At 42.7% G+C, this 18,100-nt stretch overlaps 1 protein-coding gene across 2 annotated transcripts; it reads left to right on the forward strand.

Moving 5' to 3' along the window:
* The first annotated feature begins 795 nt into the window (after positions 1-795).
* LOC124035895 (lysosomal acid phosphatase-like) lies at positions 796-17,267 on the forward strand. Of its 2 annotated transcripts, XM_046349727.1 has the most exons (12): positions 796-976; positions 1,824-1,959; positions 2,098-2,193; positions 2,427-2,513; positions 2,971-3,123; positions 3,270-3,368; positions 5,777-5,866; positions 9,411-9,543; positions 10,747-10,835; positions 11,212-11,318; positions 12,312-12,487; positions 13,853-17,267. In XM_046349727.1, exons 4-12 carry the CDS (start codon positions 2,433-2,435, stop codon positions 13,981-13,983), a joined length of 1,059 nt encoding a protein of 352 aa, XP_046205683.1. In that variant the 5' UTR covers positions 796-976; positions 1,824-1,959; positions 2,098-2,193; positions 2,427-2,432; the 3' UTR covers positions 13,984-17,267. The 2 variants fall into 2 exon arrangements, with proteins under 2 accessions (XP_046205683.1, XP_046205682.1); XM_046349726.1 differs by lacking the exon at positions 1,824-1,959.
* Positions 17,268-18,100: the final 833 nt, after the last annotated feature.

Raw genomic sequence — 18,100 nt, forward strand, 5'->3', positions numbered from 1 at the left:
ATCAGATGAACACACTTCCTCTCCCAGACCCCCACATGTGTGTTTGAGCACACGCTTCCAAGGCAACCCCCACAGGAAACTTTCCACAATAGAATCCGTTTCCCAAACGGGAACCACACCTGTTGGCATTCTCACATACAATCGCAACATTGTTTCAATAATATATAGAACTTTTCTGTAGGCTCTGGCATATATAGCTTTTTTGAGGCCTTGCTCCCAATGAATTCTGTGGCAGCGCAATGACCGAACAATCATATCTTTGTTCGTGACACTGGTGAGGAGGAGAGAGTCCTTGTCAAACTTTGACACAACGTTGTCTGTGATAAATAGCACTATCTTTCATCTGAGTATTTGTTGAGGTCAAAATAATCGATACATTATGCTTCTTACTCAAACGAGTTGTATGAGCTCAGATCAATGAGGCCTACAGACCATAAATAGCACATAGAAGTTCAAAACTTGTAATGTTCACATAATGATAAAAGATCATAATCATAATCAAGATCATAATCACATAATGATAAAAGATCATTATGTGATAATGTATGTATTATTATGGATTTATAATCCGCTATAATGGGGTGGTCATTTTGGACCGGGAACACAGAAATAGTTAACATGAAAAGAACACAACAGGAGGGTTAAATAGTGGAGTAGGGTGGTATTTTAATTGTATTACATTTTTAAAAAATGTTTTGTGAGTAGTGTTAAATGGTAGGGTATTTATTTCAAGCAAAGTATAAGGGAGTTGTACTCCAGTCTAGTAGGTGGCGGTAATGCAACATAATGGATGCCAACCGCCGTTGAACCTCCTCGAAGAAGAAGTTTACAAATATATTTTTAAGGTTGTATTATATAGCTAATGTGTTCAAGTAACCGGACGTTGACGATGGACTCCACTGTACTGCTTCTATTGATAATGTTCGTTGTTTTAGGTAAAGTTGTTGGAGACAGAAGACTGAGATTTGTGACGGTGGTGAGTATGCTGATAGCTAGAAGAGAATCGCTGATTCTCGATACTTATATTTCTCAAACTAACTTTAAACATCAGCAAACCCGATCGCTGCAGCTGTACATAGCCCATCTGTAAAATAGTCCACCCAATCTACCTACCTCATCCCCGTGTAGTTTTTATTTACTTTAATGCTCTTTTGCACACCAGGATTTCTACTTGCACATCACCATCTGCTCATCTATCACCCCAGTGTTAATTTGCTAAATTGTAATTACTTCGCTACTATGGCCTATTTATTGCCTTACCACCTCACGTCATTTGCACACACTGTATATAGACTTGACGTTTTTTTGTGTTATTGACTGTACGGTTGTTTAACCCATGTGTAACTGATGTTTGTGTCGCACTGCTGTGCTTTATCTTTGCCAGGTCGCAGTTGTAAATGAGAACTTGTTCTCAACTAGCCTACCTGGTTAAATAAAGGTGAAATACAAATCATACGGTTGATTTGCAAGTTGACTTGTTTTAGCTGAAGTTCGCCAGCTAGCGTTAACTTGTGTGTGTGTGTCGTGTTCGTTTGAACGTAAACTGGCTTGATACGCAGTCGTCTCTGACGGTCATTCTTCTCTTTTAAATGTTACACAATAAGTGAACTGGCAAAGTTAGTAAGTAGCTAACTCTAACTACCTAACATGGCTAGCTGGAATATGTAATGTTACCAAAAGAGGAACTGACGTTAGCTAGCAACATTGTTTTGCTATAGGCTAGCCTGGTAAACGTTATCGAGTCTGGACAGTTAGTGCTGTGTAACGTTATCTAGATAACGTTAAGCTAATACGGTTTCACTGTTGCCTGTTTGTTTTTTTAGGGCTGTACAAGCTACTATGTGACCCCAATGACTATTTAACGTAACGTTAACTAGCTGACTAATAAAGGTCACAAAGAAGAGAGAAATTATTGGATGAACAGCAACACTGGATTGTTGCTATGTTGACTTTGCTCTAGTAAGTGTGGCTATGTTAATGCAAGACAAAATACACATTGATTGAGTTTAGCCTAATTGTGGTGTAGGATGGGAAAGGCTAGTCCAACCAGTTTGTCACTTGCCTAGAATTAAATGTTTGGGATTTTTTTTTACCTAGCTCTACCGCCATGGTGACCGATCCCCAGTCAAAGCCTACCCCACTGATCGCTACCAGGAGAGCTCTTGGCCACAGGGCTTTGGACAGCTCTCGCAGGTAAAGTTTAAAAAATGATCAAGTGCTGAATTACACTAGCCTGAAATCCAGAACCTGTTTTGCAAACGGTCAACTCTTTGTACTCGGTGTCATGCGAAAGCAATGTTTAGCATGACACTGAGTGGAATGATCCCTCAAACAAACTGGTACCCAAGCATGAGGAAGAATCCTGACGCACTGACGGGTGTGGTTCTTGCTGTACTAATAGCACACCATTTCTGGGATCTCTACAGGAAGGAATGAGGCAGCACTTTGAGCTGGGACAGGTCCTGCGGAAACGCTATAAGGGTTTTCTAAATGACACCTATGACCGACATGAGGTAATTTATGGTTTAGTTCCTTGTTGAAACTATGATGGTCTCACAGACTCATTTAAATTAGAAATGCAAATTGGATCATGTGTATTGCCCAGGTTAAACAAACTGTGGACTCTTCCAAAAATGCACTCGGCTCCTGAGTGGCGCAGTGGCCTAATGCACTGCATCTTATTGCAAGAGGTGTCACTACAGTCCCTGGTTTGAATCCAGGCTGTATCACATCTGGCCGTGATTGGGAGGCCTATAGGGCGGCACACAATAGACCCAGCGTCGCTCGGGTTTGGCCGGGGTAGGCCGTCATTGTAAATAAGAATTTGTTCTTAACTGACTTGCCTAGTTAAATAAAGGTTTAAGAAGAATAATCCAAGTAAAACCAGCTCAAGGCTGTAGCCACTGCACTGCAAAAGGAAGTATTTTGTTTCAATGATAACCACTACCCCTCCTATTGTTCTTTGTCTAGATTTCTGTAAGGAGCACAGACTATGACCGGACCTTGATGAGTGCAGAGGCCAACCTGGCAGGATTGTACCCTCCCAATGGGTCACAGGTCTTCAACCCATCGCTGGAGTGGCAGCCTATTCCTGTTCACACTGTACCCCTGGATGAGGAGAGGGTGAGCAGGGTGATGAGGTCTTGGGTGATATCCAAAGATGGACAACAGCCACAAAATAAAGAAATTCTGAATATGATTTTGTTTGAAATAATATGTTATTGGCTACCTCCATACTAATATACACATCTAAAATGTATCTATTTCAGCTTTTGTCATTTCCCATTCCGGGTTGCCCTCGTTATAAAATCCTCATGATTGAGACTGAACGCACAGAAAAGTACCTCAACATGACATTTCTATACAAAGTAAGTGGCACTGCAGTCACTGGAATTAAGGTGATGACTGGCTAATGAGGCTCGAGACTTATGAAATGTGATTACCTTATCATTAACTGTCCGCTATGGTTTGAATCTTCACAATTCATCTTTAGATTCATCACGCCCCTAACCCCGCTTGACCTAAAGTCATGAAATTCTCAACATAGGTGCCATAAGTGGATTTTCCACTATTTAGAAAAACACTAAAAACGCTACTCTTCTGGCACCGAATGGCCGATCTTCACAAAACTTGATATGTGGCATCTATGGACAAAGGTCTCTCAATGCAATACTTTCCAGACTAGTACCTAAAACAAAATGGCCGCTGACCAGTAAACATTCACATGGGCATGGTCTGGCTCATAAATGCATATACAGTGCATTCGGAAAGTATTCAGATCCATTGACTTTGTCCTAATTTTTAAAATGTTATTCTTATTCTAAAATGGATGAGATGTTTTTTTTAATAATCCTTAACAATCTCCACACTACCCCATAATGAAAATTGGCAACTATTAAAAATAAACACATACCTTATTTACATACCTACTCAGACCCTTTGCTATGAGACTAGAAATTGAGCTTAGATGCATCCTGTTTCCATTGATCATTGTTGATGTTTCTACAACTTGATTGGAGTCCACCTGTGGTAAATTCAATTGATTGGCCATGATTTGGAAAGGCAAACACCGGTCGGTCTATATAAGGTCCCACAGTTGACAGTGCAAAAACCAAGCCATGAGATCAAATGACTTGTCTGTAGAGCTCTGAGACAGGATTGTGTCAAGGCACAGATCTGGGGAAGGGTACCAAAACATTTATGAAGCATTTGAAGGTCCTGAGGAACACCGTGGCTTCCATCATTCTTGAATGGAATTAGTTTGGAACCACCAAGACTCGTTCTAGAGCTGGCCGCCCGGCCAAACTGAGCAATCGGGGGAGAAGGGCCTTGGTCAAGGAGGTGACCAAGAACCGGATGGTCACTCTGACAGCGCTCCAGAGTTCCTCTGTGAAGATGGGAGAACCTTCCAGAAGGACATCCATCTCTGCAGGACTCCACCAATCAGGCCTTTATGTTAAGAGTGGCAAGATGGAAGCCACAACTCAGTAAAAGGCATGAGACATCCCGCTTGGAATTTGCCAAAAGGCACCTAAAGGACTCAACCATGAGAGAAACAAGATTCTCTGGTCTGATTTAATTCTTTAGCCTGAATGCCAAGTGTCACGTCTGGAGGAAACCTGGCACCATCCCTACGGTGAAGTATGGGGGTGACAGCATCATGCTGTGGAGACATTTTTCAGTGGCAGGGACTGGGAGACCAGTCAGGATTGAGGCAAAGATGAATGGAGCAAAGTACAGAGATCCTGGATGAAAACCTTAAGAGCGTTCAGGACTTCAGACTGGGACTAAGGTTCACCTTCCAACAGTACAATGACCCCAAGCACACAGCCATGACAACGCAGGAGTGGCTTTGGGACAAGTCTCTGAAAGTACTTGAGTGGCCCAGCCAGAGCCCGGACTTGAACCCAATCGAATATCTCTGAAGAGACCTGAAAATAGCTGTGCAGCGATGCTCCCCATCCAACCTGACAAAGCTTAAGAGGGTCTGCAGAGAAGAATGGGAGAATCTCTCCAAATACAAGTGTGCCAAGCTTGTAGTGTCATACCCAAGAAGACTCAAGGCTGTAATCGTTGCCAAAGGTACTTCAACAAAGTACTGAGTAAAGCGTCTGAATACTTAAGTAAATGTGATATTTCAGTGTTAATAAATTAGCTAACATTTCAACAAAAAATGCTTTGTCATTATGGGTATTTTGTGTAGATTGATTGGGGGGGGTAGTACTTCATCAAACTTCATCAATTTTAGAAAAAGGATGTAATGTAAGTAAATGTGGGAAAAGTCGTGGGGTCTGAACTTTATGAATGCACTGTAAATCAGTCAAGGATATTTATAACACTTTATTACACATTGCAAACACTGTCATGTACAATAACATTCATATCGAACACAGTGGTGCTAGAGTGGGCACATGTTTACATCGCTGAATCTATTTTACTCTGTCTGATCTTTTGGCACACATGTTCAGGGATATGAATCTAGCTAACCCACGTGATATCTCAGATAGCACTAGCCCGATATTGACAAAACTTGGCTGAATAATGCGTTTTGCCTTAGAGATCCATCATTTTCAAAATTGCACGGATTGGCCTAGGGGGGTGCAGCATCACTTGTGGGGGACAACATATTTGCCGCTGCCTTGTTTCTACCTTGTTTTGAATTTCTTCTCCATCACTTGCCAACCACACATGTTGAGCTGTCAAAGCTGTGTCGACAATTTTTAACTTTGAATGCCCTTTGTCTAGATTATCATTGTTTCATCCTTTGCTTTTAAAGGATCTAATAGCGATGGTACGGGAGAAAACTGGTCTGAAGAACACCACCATTGAGACTGTTTGGAGTGTCCATGACACCCTGTTCTGTGAGGTAAGCAGTGTATTACCTACAATAAACTCAGCAAAAATAGAAATGTCCTCTCACTGTCAACTGCGTTTCTTTTCAAACTTAACAAGGTGTAAATATTTGTATTGAACATAAGATTCAACAACTGAGAGACAAACTGAACAAGTTCCACAGACATGTGACTAACAGACATGGAATAATGTGTCCCTGAACAAAGTGGGGGTCAAATGTAACAGTCACCAGCTGCATTAAGTACTGCAGTGCATCTCTTCCTCATGGACTGCACCAGATTTGCCCGTTCTTGCTGTGAGATGTTACCTGTCTCTTCCAAGGCACCTTCAAGTTCCCGGACATTTCTGGGGGGAATGGCCCCATCCCTCACCCTCCGATCCAACAGGTCCCAGACGTGCTCAATGGGATTGAGATCCGGGCTCTTCGCTGGCCATGGCAGAACACTGACATTCCTTTCTTGCAGGAAATCACGCACAGAACGAGCAGTCATGCTGGAGGGTCATGTCAGGATGAGCCTGCAGGAAGGGTACCACATGAGTGAGGAGGATATCTTCCTTGTAACGCACAGCGTTGAGATTGCCTGCAATGACATTACATTACATTACATTTAAGTCATTTAGCAGACGCTCTTATCCAGAGCGACTTACAAATTGGTGCATTCACCTTATGACATCCAGTGGAACAACCACTTTACAATAGTGCATCTAAATATTTTAAGGGGGGGGTGAGAAGGATTACTTTATCCTATCCTAGGTATTCCTTAAAGAGGTGGGGTTTCAGGTGTCTCCGGAAGGTGGTGATTGACTCCGCTGTCCTGGCGTCGTGAGGGAGTTTGTTCCACCATTGGGGAGCCAGAGCAGCGAACAGTTTTGACTGAGCTGAGCGGGAACTGTACTTCCTCAGTGGTAGGGAGGCGAGCAGGCCAGAGGTGGATGAACGCAGTGCCCTTATTTGGGTGTAGGGCCTGATCAGAGCCTGGAGGTACTGAGGTGCCGTTCCCCTCACAGCTCCGTAGGCAAGCACCATGGTCTTGTAGCGGATGCGAGCTTCAACTGGAAGCCAGTGGAGAGAGCGGAGGAGCGGGGTGACGTGAGAGAACTTGGGAAGGTTGAACACTAGACGGGCTGCGGCGTTCTGGATGAGTTGTAGGGGTTTAATGGCACAGGCAGGGAGCCCAGCCAACAGCGAGTTGCAGTAATCCAGACGGGAGATGACAAGTGCCTGGATTAGGACCTGCGCCGCTTCCTGTGTGAGGCAGGGTCGTACTCTGCGGATGTTGTAGAGCATGAACCTACAGGAACGGGCCACCGCCTTGATATTAGTTGAGAACGACAGTTTGTTGTCCAGGATCACGCCAGGTTCTTAGCGCTCTGGGAGGAGGACACAATGGAGTTGTCAACCGTGATGGCGAGATCATGGAACGGGCAGTCCTTCCCCGGGAGGAAGAGCAGCTCCGTCTTGCCAGTTCAGCTTGAGGTGGTGATCCGTCATCCACACTGATATGTCTGCCAGACATGCAGAGATGCGATTCGCCACCTGGTCATCAGAAGGGGGAAAGGAGAAGATTAATTGTGTGTCGTCTGCATAGCAATGATAGGAGAGACCATGTGAGGTTATGACAGAGCCAAGTGACTTGGTGTATAGCGAGAATAGGAGAGGGCCTAGAACAGAGCCCTGGGGACACCAGTGGTGAGAGCGCGTGGTGAGACAGATTCTCGCCACGCCACCTGGTAGGAGCGACCTGTCAGGTAGGACGCAATCCAAGCGTGGGCCGCGCCGGAGATGCCCAACTCGGAGAGGGTGGAGAGGAGGATCTGATGGTTCACAGTATCAAAGGCAGCCGATAGGTCTAGAAGGATGAGAGCAGAGGAGAGAGAGTTAGCTTTAGCGGTGCGGAGCGCCTCCGTGATACAGAGAAGAGCAGTCTCAGTTGAATGACTAGTCTTGAAACCTGACTGATTTGGATCAAGAAGGTCATTCTGAGAGAGATAGCGGGAGAGCTGACCAAGGACGGCACGTTCAAGAGTTTTGGAGAGAAAAGAAAGAAGGGATACTGGTCTGTAGTTGTTGACAACAAGCTCAGTCCGATGATGCTGTGACACACCGCCCCAGACCAAAACGGACCCTCCACCACTCAATCAATCCCGCTCCAGAGTACAGGCCTCGGTGTAACGCTCATTCCTTCGACAATAAACGCCAATCTGACCACCTCTGGTGAGACAAAACCGCAACTCGTCAGTGTATAGCTTTTTTTTGCCAGTCCTGTCTGATCCAGCGACAGTGGGTTTGTGCCCATAGGCAATGTTGTTGCCGGTGATGTAAGGCAGGTCCTCACCAGACAACATGCCTACAAGCCCTCAGTCCAGCCTCTCTCAGCCTATTGCGGACAGTCTGAGCACTGATGGAGGGATTGTGCGATCCTGGTGTAACTCGGGCAGTTGTTGCCATCCTGTACCTGTCCCGCAGGTGTGATGTTCGGTTGTACCGATCCTGTGCAGGTGTTGTTACGTGGTCTGCCACTGTGTGGACGATCAGCTGTCCGTCCTGTCTCCTTGTAGCGCTGTCTTAGGCGTCTCACAGTACGGACATTGCAATTTATTGCCCTGGCCACATCTACAGTCCTCATGCCTCCTTGCAGCATGCCTAAGGCACGTTCACGCAGATGAGCAGAGACCCTGGGCATCTTTCTTTTTGTGTTTTTAAAGTAAGTAGAAATGCATCTTTAGTGTCTTAAGTTTTCGTAACTGTGACCTTAATTGTAAGCTGTTAGTGTCTTAATGACTGTTCCACAAGTGCGTGTTCATTAATTGTTCATGGTTCATTGAACAAACAATGGGAAACTGTTTTAAACCCTTTACAATGAAGATCTGTGAAGTTACTAGGATTTCTACAAATTCTTTGACAGGGTCCTGAGTTGGGCTATAATTCCTTTATAGTTGTATCACTTTGCTTACTATCAATGTAGAATATATTGTGAAACATTACAGAATTTCCACTGTACAGTTTGCCATAAATCATGCAGATTGAGTCCATGTTAAACTTTTAAGTTAGGATGTGAAATGTTTGTACAGCCAATGTTTTAGCTAGCGAAGGAACCACAGTGGTTTATGGAAGTGAAAACAGAACTGTGACCCTGTGGCTGCTCAGCCTTGTGACCGTTGTGACGTGAGGGAAGTCATGCTTTACTCTGGTCAGCTGAAATAAACCTGCCATGTAGAAACATTTGGGAAGGGCTGGGGAGACACAAAGGCAGCAATGTGGTCATTCATTGTCTCCAGCCAGATTAAAACTATTTATTTGTATATCACAAAACTTGTTAATCATGACATGTTGCCTATAACTACTTTAATTTCATCGGTGGTTATATTGTTAACCTTGTTTTATTGGCTGTTCTACACTGTAATGGTAGCAATATCATACTATTTTACTTTAGAGACGGACAACAGCATGTAGATTGAAGGGTATTATTATCTTACTAACATTGTTGTGTAGTTTCACCTTGATTCAGTGTCATGAGCATATTGGGGGTTTTTGTTCTCCATATATGGCATTTCAGGCAAGGCACAATATGACCGCTCCTGACTGGGTGACCCCTGAGATCATGGATGATCTGAGGAAGCTCAAAGACTTTGGCTTTGAAATCCTGTTTGAGGTCTACAAGCATCAGGAGAAAAGCCGTCTCCAAGGAGGTACTGTCAGAATGGGAAGGGCAGAAACGTGTTTCAGCTTAGCTATCTACATTTCCTTTTGCATGTGCTATTTAGTGATGGCCATGGCTGCTGTCGGAGGTAACTGTCCCGTCCCACTTCCCTGGTTTCCTTTTCCCCACACCTGGGCCCAGTTTCTTTTTTTTCAAAAGTTCTGGATTTGACCTGTCGGATAGGTTTAAATGTATAAATGTAGGTTTAAATGTATAGAATGAATAGAACAGATGAATGGAGACTCCTGTTCTATTTTAATGCGTTATTCCTATCTGATTTGCCGAAATCCGGATAACTTTTTTAAAAAATGGGCCCTGAAGATTCCGAATCACATTTTGCTCATGTTTTGTCACCTCTACTTTACGTGCAAATATTTGCGGTCACCCTCCCTTTTTAAATTTTTTTTTCTCTCTGTCAATCATGAAATTATAATTATTCAGGTTTTACTGGTGAAACGTCCAAGCAGCATCTGCATACCAACCATTTGATCTCAATCAGATTCATGGGGATAAGCATTTAGATCTTCTTGAAGTAGCCTACAGTGAGCACATTTTTGAGAATATTGTTTTAACATATTTCAGTCAAAGCACACATTTTGTCTTGTGGTGTGTGCTGTTGGGTTTTGGCCACATGAGAGAAATGTGACCATTTGCACAATGAGGTGGTGTTTATTGTCTTACAGTAATGTTATACAATGGTGTTCTACATAACAGAATTGAATATAATACCATCATTATGTGCTCTTGCAGACATTGATTCAGCTTTGATCTTACTTTAGTAGATAAGCACCATTTGCCAGAGAAGCCTGTGCTCTACGAGTAGAGTACAGGCTGTGTGTAAAGTAGAGGATCCCGCACATGTGCAGAAGGTTTGGGACCTTCAGCTGTCAGGAAGAGGGGTCCAGAAAAATTGGATTGGCAGCCACACTGTTTAGTTATTGCATTTCATCATATGGCCCTCCTATATGAAAGTGATTAGAGATTTGAATATGCGTTCATACATCTTTGGCTTAGTACGCTCATCTCAAACAATTAAACTACTTTGCACATCATCGTGATGAAGACTAGCCCCACAACCACCATTGACGTCAGCTGATGTTTTATGTAATGGCAATAGGAATGAGATAAGAGATGGCAGATCTCATTGTCTACTTAACTGCTAACTATAGGCTTTTACTACTCCATCAATTAGGTGTCCTCTTGGGTAGCATTGTAAATAACATCTCGGAGTCTGCACTTCCCGACTCCAATCGCCGTCTGAAGATGATGATGCTCTCTGCGGTAAGCTTTTAAATCTTGTGCATGATCTCCTTTTTACGTGGATGCCTTGGACTGTTTGCTGCAAGTTGTTCATCTAATGCAGGGACGGGCAACTGGTGGCCCATGCGATCGGCAGCCCCCATTTTTGTAGCTGTCATTCGATTAGCCCATGTCGGCACATTTTTGGGGGGATTGAAAGTTAACTAAACTTGTAGTAAGCATGGACAAATTACTGTCCGGGTGGGGCCAATGATCATCAGTTATCATATTAACAACTGCAAACATTTTCTCTCTTATGGCAAAATGTGTAGAATTGCAGCAAACGTAAAACGGCCACATTTTCTCTACGACCCGTGGCAAAATGTGCAGAATGCATGAGTCTTGTGTTACTTTTCAGCATGACACCACCATTGTGGCTCTGCAGTCAAGTTTGAGTATCTTCAATGGAAAGCAGCCGCCCTATGCCTCCTGCCACATATTTGAACTCTATCAAGAGGACAACGGGTAGGTTGTACTGTGATGGAATAAGACCCTTGTTAATAGCTATACCAAACTGTGTGTAGTTATATTATACTGTGTTATCTTGTGAACTGGCTTAGATAAGCAACATTTGGTCAAATAAAATAAAAAATTCAGTATCAGTCATGATTGAACACCTACTCGTTCAAGGGTTTTTCTTTATTTTTACTATTTTCTACATTGTAGAATAATAGTGAAGATAACACATATGGAGTCATATAGTAACCAAAAAAATGTTCTACGACTACTGGTTGTTTCTTCGCAAAAATTTGACCATGAAGGCCTGATTTCACGCAGTCTCTGAACAGTTGATGTTGAGATTTGTCTGTTACTTGAACTCTGAACCATTTATTTGGGCTGCAATTTCTGAGTCTGGAAACTCTAATGAACGTATCCTCGGTAGCAAAGGTAACTCTGGGTCTTGATGGTTTTTTTAACTGCACTTGAAGAAACCTTCAAAGTTCTTGAAATTATCCCAGATTGACTGACCTTCATGTTTTAAAGTAATGATGGACTGTTTCTCTTTGCTTATTTGAGCTGTTCTTGCCATAATATGGACTTGATCTTTTACCAAATAGTGCTATGTTCTGTATACCACCCCTACCTTGACACAACACAACTGATTGGCTCAAACGCATTAAGAAGAAAATGAATATCACAAATGAACTTTTAACGAGGTACACCTGTTCATTGAAATGCATTCCAGGTGACTACCTCATGAAGCTGGTTGAGAAAATGCCAAGTGTGCAAAGCTGTCATCAAGGAAAAGGGTGGCTAATCTCAAAGATATTTGTTATATTTTTTGGTTACTACATGATTCCATATGGGTTATTTCATAGTTTTGATGTCTTCACTATTATTTTACAACGTAGAAAATAGTACAAATACCTTGAATGAGTAGGTGTCCAAACTTTTGACTGGTGCTTATATCTGATTGAGATCTGCTGTCAGTCTAATATAGGAGTCTATCCCATCTAGATCATTCACAGTGGCCATGTTTTATCGCAATGACACCACAAGAGCGCCTTACCAACTGGCTATACCTAGCTGTGACCTCTTCTGCCCCCTGGAGGACTTTGTGCGCCTCACCAAACCATCCATCCCAGAGGATTGGGACAGAGAGTGCATTGTTGAGTCTCCTACAAAGGATACAGGTATGATGGGAGTAACATGGGCCGTTTGAAAAAGAGCCACAAAGCAATAAATGTGTTGAATAAGGGTTATTCCACTTTAAAGGGATACTTCGGGATTTTGCCAGAGGCCGTTTATCTACTTCTCCAGTGTCAGATGAACTTGAGGCTACCATTTTATTTTTCTGTCTGTATTTTGAAGGAAGTTGCAAACTAGCATTACCCATAGACTTCCAGTCATTGCGCTAGTTAGCAAAAGCTTGCGAAACTACCTCTAACTTCCTTCATAAACATACATAAACATGGTATCCACGAGTTCACCTGACTCTGGGGAAGTAGATAAAGGGCCTCATTGCCAAAGAGAGAGGATTTTGAAACCTACCGTCTCAGATTGTTCTGAAACGGTTTCTGTAGTTAGAAACAGATAAGCATTCATTCAACATTATTTTGTTTAAATGTAATTTGATCTCTGAGAATTTAAGCTAATTAATTGCACCTAAATTGGCCATTTTTTACCTGTTGATAGGGTGCATATATTCTATATAGTACATCTCATCCAATTTGGACCAAACTTCTTCCTATCAATGATATTCAAAACAATTGTCAAAAGCCACCTATAGAGCCCCTCCACACCAATAACACCCCAACAACAGAATAATTTTTTCTTTGAGATGTATTAATGCAGGGGTTCCCAAACTTTTTTGGCTATAGAGCCCCCCCAGCGCATGCGAGTGTCAAATCTATTTCTATGGGTATAAGCACTGTTCACACCCCTCTTGTTGGTAGAGTCAAGTCATATATAGCTCTCTAAGGTATGCAATAACTGACAAGAGCAAAACTGATCATGCTCTATCCAATTTTGAAATTGCACCTTGTGCATTCTACTATTACAACTTTCAAGAGTAAGTTAAAGCTGTACTGAGTTCCTGGTAAATACCATTATGTATGATGGGACATAAAACAAAACTTTAATGACTAATTTACCTGAACTGGTGGGAAGTACACTACCAAATTCACTGGGATTACATATAATGACAAAACAATACTCACGCTGCAGTTCAATACTATTTTTGGGGGTTTCTCATGTTTTACACATTGGTAGGAAGACGTTTGGACCAAATCATATGTTGGGTACTATATTTATTAAATATGAATCCAATTAAATTAAAATGGCCAATTTTTGGGGACAATTAGCTGAATTTTTCAGAGATCAAATTATATTTCAACAAAATAAAGTTGCAGGAATGCTTATCTTAAGTTTCTAACTGCAGAAACTACTTCAGAACTATCTGAGATGGTGGGTGTCATGGCTTGCTGATTTGGCATGGAACAACTAATAATGTGTTTGACATCTACTGTGTCTTTCTCTGTCTCTGGTCCAATCATCAGAGGTGGTCATCGGACTAGCAGTTTGTGGCTGTTTGCTCTTCCTCCTTATCGTCCTCCTGCTCGCTGTGCTTTGTCGGCAACGTGATCCCTCCGACGGCTACAGTCACATTCACAATGAGATTGAATCTTGACAAAAGTACAAACTCCACCGTAGGCAGGATTCATGGGAGAGTGAAGATGTTGTTTGAATGCCTCCCAGCTCTGCCCTCTGGTGGGGGATGCAAGAAAAGGGAACACTAGACTCCTTTTTAGTGCAACTTTTTACATTTAAAAAAAACAAAAAAATTCCTTCAAAGGGGACTGTGACCTTTCACCAAAAATGCACAGAAACTTACTGGGGAGGACAAAGGTTATCTAGTCTTCTAGTCAACTGTTGTCATGGTAAGTATTCTTAAGCTTGTGAATGAAGTTGGTTACTGCATTTGGACAAAAATGGCTTTTTTAAATGTTTTCAAATACTACTTGTACTCATGGGTCCAAGTCACCTGACCAGCATTCTTACAAAATGTGGACCACTGGGTGCTTCATGCTCGTTTGATTCTCCACTTGGAGAATAATGATCATTGTAACACTGAACCCGAGGACTGCTTGTGCTTCATTCTTTCCAAGGAACAGATTTTGGCTGACTGTACTGCGCATTCTTCTACCAATTTATTTGATAAAGAATACTATTAATTTCCTCTGGTGGTGATTGTCATGGTACTTGGAGAAGCCTTAACATCATGGGTAGTCTTGGTAAAGGCTTTGCTCTATATGTCAGAGGCATGTACTACTAACAAGCCTGTCATGCTTTGTGCCTAGGGCTGTTCGATTCAATTTAAGGCACGGTAATTCATTTATTTGCTGAAAAAGCTACATGTATGTAAGTGTGACTGCCCTCTTTCTGCTCTTTTCAAACTGCCCCTGAGGTTGACCTTATTTTTTTAAGGAACGTTAAGTTTTCTTTCCCCCAAAGTAAAAATATTACAATATAAATACAGTATGATACCTTTAAGTTAGTGAGTGCAGTGTCCCCCACTGAGTTCCCATCAAACAAGTTACTCCGACCAAGTTAAAGACGGCTTCAGGTTGGATATTCAACGGATATCCGCCTGTAGTTTTCCTTACATCCAGCAACCGCAGTTAGGAACGGTCAACTGTGACAAATCACATTTTTCAAATTTCAATAGCTCTTTAACCGTTACTCCTAAAACTTTCAAAACTGGTTATAGCTAACCTGATGGCATAGACACACATTGCACACTTTTTTGTGTCAATTTAAATCTTGCACTATTTTAAATTATCTATTTTTTTTACATTTCAATAGGTCCTTGGTTATGTGACCTGACTTCAAACAAGGTTCAGAATGTCCAATGACTACCCTTGTATATTGCACACACTTTAGTTTATCCATTTACATCTCACACGATTTTACATTTAATTTTTCAAACTTTATAATTTCAATTTCTCCTTGGTAATGTGACAGACTGACCTCAAACTACTTTCAGAATGTCCACGGACTGGTGGAGACGGGCGCCACGAGGCATCCAGTGCGGTAATGCGGCCGATCCCGGAGAAGCTGGCGGGAGCCCTGGAATGGGTTTGCCACGAGGGAGGGGCCCAAGCCCTGGAAAGCGTTGCTGTTTCGGCAGCATTCGGTAAGCTCTCCCTGGCTCTTGACAGTCCGGGGGAGTGGGTGTAAATCTCACGCCGGGCAATATTACTTTACTATATCCGCAGCAGGTCTCCAAGGTGAACGGGCTCTGGCATGTTATAACAATGTAGGTAAGGGAAGTTGGCAGAAAAGATCCGTAACTTCAGGATAAGGATTGGCTCTAAGGGCTGGGTCGGTCAAGCTGGGGTGCGAAGTGGGGCTGGGCTCGAACCGCGGCTGGGGGAGCAGTCCCTCAGTCACCCTCCTCTCACCACCATTTAATTTTGTGGTCTCGCAAGGGGCTGCGTGCTGGGATTCGTTGGGATGGTGTCCGTCGGTGGGCCAAAGGCGGACTGGTGGGGGGTTGGGTCCGGCAATTGGTGGCGGCAACTCTGGAAGCGCGCCGGGCCCTTCTCGCGGATCTCCAGCTATGGAGCTCGCCTGCCCCACGCATTGTAGGTGGCGAGGTCGCCTCAAGTCTAGTGAGCGTAGAGGAGGAGACTAGACCCAATGGCCCTGCAGTGATGGGGCATTGCATGGATCTGGCTCATGCCCTACGAAGTGGGGAGAGGTATCTCCAGCCTGTCTGGGGAAGTTGGCCTACATCTGTGGGTAGTACCATCCATGCCCAGGGATTTGTATGTTGCAGAGCAGCTCACTCGCTGCAATCTATTGAAAGTCAGCCCTCGATCCTCGAGCACTCAGGCCATGGATGTTGGTGTGGGGACAGCAGAAAAGTGGGCGGATCACCCAGAGCCTGTTTTTGAATTGCCACGTGCACAGAGCCTGTTTCGACAGCGGGACTGTAGACGTTTTAGTAATTCCAGGGAGTAAGCCAAGGGAAAGGGGTGTTGACCGGGTAGGGAGAGTAGATGTGGAGGTCTGTAGTTCCAAGGAGTAAGCTATTCACACTCCGTCCCAGGGAAAGGGCGGGCAGAGGGTATAGGCCTAGAGACCAGGAATCAGAGGTCACCAGGTCAATAGGGGCCTGCCTGGAGGTCAGGAAGGCCCAAGTGAATAGGTGTGTGTGACACTGTCCTTCAGGGGTGCAGAGCAAGCAACTTAATGTAAAATCGTTTGAGATGAAAACAGACAAACTGAAGGGTGTGCAATGTGTAGGCCCACTGAGTGTACATTCTGAACCTTGTTTGAAGTCTGGTCACATGACCAAGGAGCTATTGAAATTCAAATGTAAAAAAGTTTGTACATTGTTTACGCCCCCTAACTAATTCAACTAGGATTACAAAATGCTGCTCTCACATGTTTATTAGCTTTGCAAAGTGAATTAATGTCCAAATCGTGAAAATAAGACCTGTGCTGTAACACAAAATCTAACCATGAATAAAAGTCCAATGTTGGTAGTGACTGCCTATTACTGCTTAACATTTATTAACCATTATTCATATTACTTTACTATAATTTTACTACCTGTAATTTAATTTGCATGTGTTCATCCCATTGTGTTTTCATGGGCAATGAGTAATTTATAATAGGGCCTATTGTTTAACCAGACATCTGATTCAAGTTATGGACTGGAGAGTAATTCTTATCTGTAATATTTTGTGTTAAATCCTGAACAATTGGTTTCACCGTAGTGCTTGAATTATGCCGTTGAACATAAAATAATTCATGTCCTGATATGCTGGAAATTAGTTTAAGAATTTTTTTGCACTGGGAATTTGATTTGAGTCACTGTTTGCATGTGGATTGCTTAAACTGCATTTTGAGTTGTCTTATTAATGTTTTTATTGCAACTTTTCAATAAATTCTTCTGTAATAAAATTTGTTTGGTTTAATACTTGTTCCGAAAGCTAGGGAGATGTACAGGTAACTGATAAAATAATGTGTCTTGCATTGGGCTGCCGGAACCGCCTCAATGTGTCTGCATAGATTTTACAAGGGGGGGAGACACTGGCCCAAGTTGAGCCCGAGTAAATGGAACGTACAGTGATTCCCTTTTTATCCACTTCTCTCTATGCGTAGTCTGACCTTGAATTTAAACATTCTGAACAACAGAATAGCAGAACTGCTATTATCTTTGGGTGGAGATCAACGAAACGAAAGTGTGGTGCAGATTTGACAACAGATACGCTGTATTCTGACCTTGACTTAATTCCCCTCATTCCACCACCTTTACGCGCAATTAAAGTCCAGCAACCTGCCGGTTCCAAGTGAAAAAACATCTTTATTTTCCCCGATGGAATTAACACACTTCTCCATGCACTGTCATTTACAAATTGATAAGAGCTAGGTAAATGAGTAAACTATTTGGTGAAGGGGATTGTAAATCTAAATAACAATTGTTTTAGATCTATTTTACCTGGAGACATGTGACACCAGTCAATATCAGATTTTAAAGCTACCAATTGGTGCTAAAAATGTTCAATATATTTTAGTGAGTCTGTCAAGAAAATGTTAAGGTAAGGTGAATTTAGAATAAGTGAGTCACTTTTGCATTTCCAAATTATTTTTCGACATCTATCCAACACATTAGCCCAACACGTGATACATTTCTAACATCCTCAAGATGTTTCCTAATGTCCCCTTTGTGGGGTAGGCTTCCTGTTTGACGCTTGCTCTTCATCATGTCAATGATGTAATTTTTTGATCACGGT

The sequence above is a fragment of the Oncorhynchus gorbuscha genome, linkage group LG05 (assembly GCF_021184085.1).
Source record: "Oncorhynchus gorbuscha isolate QuinsamMale2020 ecotype Even-year linkage group LG05, OgorEven_v1.0, whole genome shotgun sequence".
Classification (NCBI taxonomy): Eukaryota; Metazoa; Chordata; class Actinopteri; order Salmoniformes; family Salmonidae; genus Oncorhynchus; species Oncorhynchus gorbuscha.